Source organism: Argopecten irradians, chromosome 10 (assembly GCF_041381155.1).
Source record: "Argopecten irradians isolate NY chromosome 10, Ai_NY, whole genome shotgun sequence".
Taxonomy (NCBI): domain Eukaryota; kingdom Metazoa; phylum Mollusca; class Bivalvia; order Pectinida; family Pectinidae; genus Argopecten; species Argopecten irradians.
Genome location: NC_091143.1, coordinates 32,552,783 through 32,560,977, shown reverse-complemented (window position 1 = coordinate 32,560,977; position 8,195 = coordinate 32,552,783). Strand labels below are relative to the sequence as shown.

Genomic DNA, 8,195 nt, shown 5'->3' with positions numbered 1-8,195 from the left:
TATCTGTGACCGTATTACACCATCTCTGTATCCTATACTCATTATCTGTGACCGTATTACACCATCTCTGTATCCTATACTCATTATCTGTGACCGTATTACATCATCTCTGTATCCTATACTCATTATCTGTGACCGTATTACACCATCTCTGTATCCTATACTCATTATCTGTGACCGTATTACACCATCTCTGTATCCTATACTCATTATCTGTGACCGTATTACACCACCTCTGTATCCTATACTCATTATCTGTGACCGTATTACACCATCTCTGTATCCTATACTCATTATCTGTGACCGTATTACACCATCTCTGTATCCTATACTCATTATCTGTGACCGTATTACACCATCTCTGTATCCTATACTCATTATCTGTGACCGTATTACACCATCTCTGTATCCTATACTCATTATCTGTGACCGTATTACATCATCTCTGTATCCTATACTCATTATCTGTGACCGTATTACACCATCTCTGTATCCTATACTCATTATCTGTGACCGTATTACACATCTCTGTATCCTATACTCATTATCTGTGACCGTATTACACCATCTCTGTATCCTATACTCATTATATGTGACCGTATTACACCATCTCTGTATCCTATACTCATTATCTGTGACCGTATTACACCACCTCTGTATCCTATACTCATTATCTGTGACCGTATTACATCATCTCTGTATCCTATACTCATTATCTGTGACCGTATTACACCATCTCTGTATCCTATACTCATTATCTGTGACCGTATTACACCATCTCTGTATCCTATACTCATTATCTGTGACCGTACTACACCATCTCTGTATCCTATACTCATTATATGTGACCGTATTACACCACCTCTGTATCCTATACTCATTATCTGTGACCGTATTACACCATCTCTGTATCCTATACTCATTATATGTGACCGTATCGCACCACCTCTTTATCCGATTATTACCTTATTGTTAAGCATTAAGATAAATGGCTGTGGATGATGCCATAAGATTGCTGGCTGTGGATGATGCCATTAAGATAAATGGCTGTGGATGATGCCATTAAGATAAATGGCTGTGGATGATGCCATTAAGATAAATGGCTGTGGATGATGCCATTAAGATAAATGGCTGTGGATGATGCTATAACACCGCCTTCTCATCTTAATGTAAATTCGCTGTGCTTTCGTATAAACGATGTAGCTACATGTAAATGAAGTTTTGATTTCGGCATATCGATTGTTAGATAATTTATCGAGGACATATTTACAGTTCAGTTAACTATGAGGATTAGTCACAGTACAATTACATACAATGTAATCGGTGGAATGAAAGAGAAAAATGATACACAATGTCATTGTGTTGAATTAATTTTCCTACTCGATCGGCTTCCTGGTGTAGTAATATAGATACAATGATTGCGGATAGTGTGTTTTGGACTTGAGCATAATCACAATTGCATAGTCGCTGAAATAAAAAAAAAAAGTAATTTTGAAATTTAATTCTATTGAGACACGAGAAAATATATCGGGTTCATTATATAACAGCCCAGATGTATTTGTAATGGATTTGTTATTAATTATTTCAATAACAAATTAGATTTACCGGATGGCGCCGTCAGCATTGTGATTCTGTCAATACGTTACATTGACTAGACCCACAGTTTCTGTTTAGAGGCTGTAGCAGCCTAACTCGAACACGGGAGTCCAAGGTCACACGGGTTCTGGTCGTCACCGGAAGTCACTTGGTTGTCAATATTTATTTTTGTTTGTCGATATTTATTGACCTAGAGTTCTACGAGCAAAAGTTCATGTTCGCTACATAGTTGAAATGAGTATGGTATCCACGTTGCCCTGGAATGCGATTTAACGTTTTTAAATGGATACAATAAATTATCAGTCAGCAAAGAATGTCTAGATGGAAACTGTTTCTGTCGCGGAAATTAAATTTCGCGATTTCCATGTCAAAACAAGTTGCAAATATCAACATTCGCGGATTAAGATATTATATGGATATTCAATAAACAACTGAAAACCGTATCTGAGCATACAGAACTTTAAATTTAACTTACTTCGCCAAAGATTAGAAGTTGCGAAAATCAATCGCGGCACACGTTTTCAAACAAAGAGGCAAGAGAACAATACAGACCAAACCGCGACATGAAATCGTCATAGAAAGTCATGGACATAATCACGTGGTCTGGAAAAGGTGTTCGGCTTGTCTTTATCTTGACAAAGGACTGGAAGCTGAATATATATATGTCGTTTGAGTACACTAGATGAAGGCACCGTGATATATACTATCTATTTAAGGAGGTATTTCTGACGAACATGATCGATCGCCAGTTTTATTACAGGAACTGTACTACTGTAGATGTCCTCTTGATGTATTTCCTTGTTGTCACATGATCAGTGTCGCTAATTTCGAAAAATACAAATCAATTGCAACGTGACATCAAAGAGGGTTGTAATATGGACAGTGATAGTGTCTGTGATTTCACACAGTGTGTGTCAGAACAATGTATATTAATGCACATGCGCATTATGTATTATGTCTACTATTTCACTACTTCTCCAAGTATTGCCTAAGGAAATGAACGCTATCTTGAATAATACCGGAAATAGGTACTTCTTTCAATGTCTCCCGGTTTAAATCCTAATTTCGATTAACTTGGCTTCTAATCCAAGTTTCATACGTTTTTTTATAAAAAATGTATTCATTTTTGTGGGCTTACTCAACTGAAATGTACAATTTTTCGCATATTTTGGCAAAATGTACAAACAACACAACACTCTACGAGTCAATAACAATATGTAATGTTAAGACGGATGTATAGACACTTTTTAGCAACTAAGTTATGTTCAAGTACACCTACTGGGAAGAGGTATAGGCATATAACAAGTATTAGTTAAAACAGAGTCTAAAACTTCAATACGATAGTCTCGGCAATAACAAGTCATGTTTTGATAATAACGTTCAGCGTGTTATTGCATTAACTCTCTTAGTTTTGCCTGTGGAAACTGCAGCCATCCTTTATTTGTGCATTTTTCAATAGCTTCCGGTTTTAATTTCATTTTGATAGTCTTAGCTATTAGCATGCCAAGTTCAATGGTTTCGAGACACAGCGTGTCATTTTATTACTTCTCTTAGCTTTGCCCCGAAAAAATGGCGTTCATCTTGAAATTTACCTTGTTTCATGCTTTTATGAAAAGTACGCGATTTTCCCCTTTGTCGCTCTACAATACGTCATTCGATGAAATACAAAAGTACGAATTAGTATTCTTTGTACCAAGGAATAGATCGTGACATCAATATGAAACAGACTATACAAGAGATCGTGACATCAATATGAAACAGACTATACAATAGATCGTGACATCAATATGAAACAGACTATACAATAGATCGTGACATCAATATGAAACAGACTATACAATAGATCGTGATATCAATATGAAACAGGCTATACAATACATCGTGACATCAATTTGAAACAGGATATACAATAGATCGTGACATCAATATGAAACAGACTATACAATAGATCGTGACATCAATATGAAACAGACTATACAATAGATCGTGACATCAATATGAAACAGACTATACAATAGATCGTGACATCAATATGAAACAGACTATACAATAGATCGTGACATCAATATGAAACAGGCTATACAATAGATCGTGATATCAATATGAAACAGACTTTACAATAGATCGTGACATCAATATGAAACAGGCTATACAATAGATCGTGACATCAATATGAAACAGGCTACAAAACAGATTGTGGTGACAATGCAAACCTATACAAGGATATGATATTATATTCAATTACCACCTGAATGGCATCTTTGCACCAATCCCTCTACTTTCCAAGCTTTCCACATCAGATTCTACAATCAAACCAATTTCTACAATAAACCGAAATAGAAAAGAAAAAAAATGTTTCTTTTGCCAAGAAATGTACGCATGTCTTGAAATTTGTTCTGTTTGTACCCGAAGTGATCGTATAAGTCGATGCTGTTTCTATAGTTGTGGCTGCTAAGATAGGTATTACCATATTATCTTGGATTTGATCTGGCAATTCTTGCTATGTCCCTTCATCGTTCCATTACCATCAATACGAATCACGCCCCATTATCTTAATTAACATATATAGCTTTGATATATCGTATCAGTGCTATGAACGCGCTAAACCTTACTAGTGTCAACTTGGCTTTTGCCAGATATAAATTGTATAGCACCCTCTATCTCATTCCATCAAAACAACTTCAATAGAGTCCATCTGTTTCCTATAGAAAAGTAAATACAACTGTTTATTTATAGATCTTGTCGCTGAGGTATAAAGCGTGAGTTTGTGTGACAGAACATCTTAATAGTCAGCAAATGGCGCTGTTAGAAACCGTCCCTGGTCATCGGATAGGTAATGGTTTTAATCACAGGGTACTACTCTATCGGGGGGCCTATGTGTCGTCGTGCAGACTGCCGTCAATTCCATTGGGAGGACTAGAGAACACTTACATTTTCATCTCTGTCAATTGGTCGCCTTGTCCGCCTCGTAACCTGACACGTCCATGCGCTAGCTGCCATCCTCTATATCGCCTATAACAAGCTTGGGAGCGAATCGATGTTACCGAGTGCGTTCTGGTAGTAGCGCTATTTACAACAGTGTTTGTCATGCCAAACGTTGATGATCTTGTCAGGACTGACTGTTCTCTCAAGATTGCATCTCCCGACAGTATACATCATCATTACACAAACACGGTCGTGTTTAAATCATTAATGGCAAGTGCATCAAAGATGTAAGAAGCAGGATTTTGTTAACTTGTTTTAAAGAATATCGCCCAACTGCAAACATGGTACAACTCGGATATTCGCAGGGCTACACAAGTAAGTGAAAGCGTTTTTGGCTGCACCTGATTTTTTTGTATCAGCAATAAATGTCCATATTTGTGTTATAATACAAATGTCTGTGCTCACTAGGTTTTACTGCAGTACATGTTCACACATGAACCGATGTCAATTTAATGTAAACTGTCATTCATAGAGCATTTACGATTTTGCTCATTATTTCTATATATTTAAATTATAATATGCTGTAAAATAAATCACTCAGTTTAATTAGCTACTTTTTTAATGTTAAAAGCTTAAAACAATAATAATGTTATTAATTAGTCTGTTTACCTATTGCGTAGAAAACGGTGTGGTCTCTGTAGTCCAGAGCGCTCCAGAATGATTTTCTGAACAGAGAATCAAACACACTACGCACCAGAGTACCATCAAGTTCCATTGACAATACCTGCAATGTACTATATAACCATACTGAGTCAATTAACTGTCACCACCGACTGTCTGCCCCAGATCTAGTCTAATGTCACCATGTCATAAAATCGTACCACCTGATTAAATATATTACAGAGACAGACCATTGATTTGACGTCTACGCATTACCACCTGGCACAGTGATGACATTTCAGATCAATATATTTATTTGATATACTTTATACCGTTGTATTGATTACTTTGGTTATGTGTCTAATTCATTTAAATATGTATTCTTATCATATGATATTAGTTTTCATTAAAATTAGTAAAACTTATAATAATAATTCCATTATATCACATGAAGGAAGGAGATGTAGGTTTACAGAGAAAATAAGCACTGTTATCATATCATTAATAGCCGATATAAACAATTGAGAGAGAATTGTGGTCGTGATTCACATTTTATATAAAGCATAAGGTATAAGGGTTCAGAATCATAGGCGTATTGCACTGGCCACTGTTATACACAGCGGTTGGGTATTTATATTGTGTTGAAAGTACATCGCTGTGCTCTATACAATATATATCTTAGGTTAAGAAATAATCCTACACAATATATGGGTTCTCAAATTAAAGTGTATACACTTCAAAAATAATTGTCAAGGTGAGTTTCATACCAAAGATTACAGAAGTTATATTTCACAGATCTGAATAAGAAATCATATTGTTATTTACATTTCTGTAATTCCATAATTTTTTAACATATTTTCTTTTTTCTGTTTTTCTTTCACTTTAAAATACATAATTGAATAATGTCGTTGTGTCTTTTGGGGATGAGGTAAGTAGTTTGATAACGTGTGTTTTCAACTTCATATGGACATATGGTTGAGTATCGCAATATCATTTTATTCGTGGATCAGTTTCAGTCACACCATTTCTCTTGTGACTAACTAAAGACACATCTAAGTAACTAAGACACTGATTAACATTATAACGAACAAATACAATGGCAGTGTTGTGAAAATGCGAGTATATACAATAAAAGACCAATAAATGTGTCGTCTGCAAAGCTCTTTCTGAATCCCATTTATGAATATTTATTAGCTATTTCGGCAACATGGCCATGACTTGCAATCTTTCTTTTAATCTTAAGCATGTTAACGAACGTTTTCAATTGACAGCCATGTATTTCAGGTAACGTATACGCAGATCAATAATTTCTCAAAATTTGCAGATAAAATTTTCGTGATCATAGCTATGCCCCGCGAAATCGTGAAAATATAATGTTATATGGTGCATGTATGTTGATTTTCTCACTACCAATTATCCGACGGATAACTACCTATTAAAACTAAAATATACATTTCTAAAATTCGCATATTAAGTAAATTTTTCAGAAATGGCTTGTCTTTCATTCAAACAGTTTCTATTTGTGATGCAAGTGCGACCCACAAAATAAGAATATTATCATGGCGTAAATCCAATTTTAACGTCTATGATATTATAGACGGTTTTTATGGATCCCACATTGACGAAACTTTGCAGAAACATAAACATAGTCAATGACAATAAAATGTGTAGTATGGAATGTTCAGGTTATTATTACAATATATTAACTTATGTGTATGTCCATGAAATTAGGATACTCGAGGTATATGGGCACATACATAGTATGGAACGTTTGCGATCTTCGGTACACAAAGGAAATGTGTGTTCATGTTTTATCAAAAGAACTGTGATGCTTGGTGTCTTCGGCGGCATGCTTCAGTGATATAGCACTATAAAAAGGGCAACAGTTCCACTATACAAGAAGACACAGCACGAACGTACAGCAGTCTCCCAAAACACGCAATTTGCACAAAATACACGCAACATACTGCATACACGGGAGGCCGTCCTTACATGACCAAAGCTGTTAATAGGACGTTAATTTATCAAAAAAACAAAGAGACTGTTGGTCGTCTTTCACCATTTTTTTTTAATTTTTGTATCGATGAACCGGTACTACTTTTAATTCTGACTTATAGAAGGACACAATGATAACATGGTGAAATTCCAATGCAAGTTAGTGGGATGAAAAACGAAACGATTCCTAATTTTAGTATCGTCCTCAATATTACCGATGGGAGTATAGGAGACCAGTCATGACCAGCTGTATATAACGGAAAATATTCTGCACCTCAGCATAGAGACGTGTATTTAACAAGTGTGATTTCCCTAGTGTGTGCATTGACCTTATTAGATACAGACGAGGACAGTCCATTCATTTAATTACAGTAAGACAATGACCAGCTATTAACTCAGACTTGTCCTCTACCGCATTGTCATCCTCAACTATATCATACATTTTGTTTAACCCAATGTTTCCATAAAAAGTATATTTTCAAAAGGTTGACAAAATATTTTGATAACTGCAAAATAATGATCCACAAATACCGTATTACCTAACAGCATGGTAAGAGAATCTTTGATTTGTTAATTAATTTATATTTAAAGACGAAATCGAGAAATATATAACTAAGCCATCAAAGATAAGAGCTGTAATTTTGCATTCATAATTTGTTCACGTAATAATTAGGTTGTGTGATATTAATCAAGAGTTGATTAATGATCAATTAATAAGTGATATGTGATAAGCTGGTAAACAACTTACTTATGAGTTGTTGTTATTTATAAATTTCGGAAAGGACACATGTACCCCAAAAACGGTTTTAAATGTCGATAGAGATTCGATTAGAAACATAACGGTTTCAACTGAAAAATTAAGGCGCCAGATCCAAAATGTAACTTCTTGATATTTCTGATCTTAACCAGTTGAAATGCCAAAGAAGCGGCGTTTCCATTACTGATATTGTTAATACAATATTGAAAAAGCCATTGTTTTATAAACCTGAACCATAAAATCAAATTATTAATACATGTAT

The 8,195-nt window shown here is 35.1% G+C and overlaps 1 protein-coding gene across 1 annotated transcript in view; it reads left to right on the top strand.

The window, feature by feature from the left end:
- The first annotated feature begins 4,674 nt into the window (after nt 1-4,674).
- Nucleotides 4,675-8,195, top strand: part of LOC138333673 (ankyrin repeat and death domain-containing protein 1A-like) — a 62,252-nt gene continuing 58,731 nt past the window's right edge. Inside the window, exon 1 of the mRNA XM_069282202.1 lies at nt 4,675-4,896. Coding sequence (XP_069138303.1) covers nt 4,863-4,896 — 34 coding nt within the window. The 5' untranslated portion in view covers nt 4,675-4,862. The remainder of the gene's footprint in view (nt 4,897-8,195) is intronic.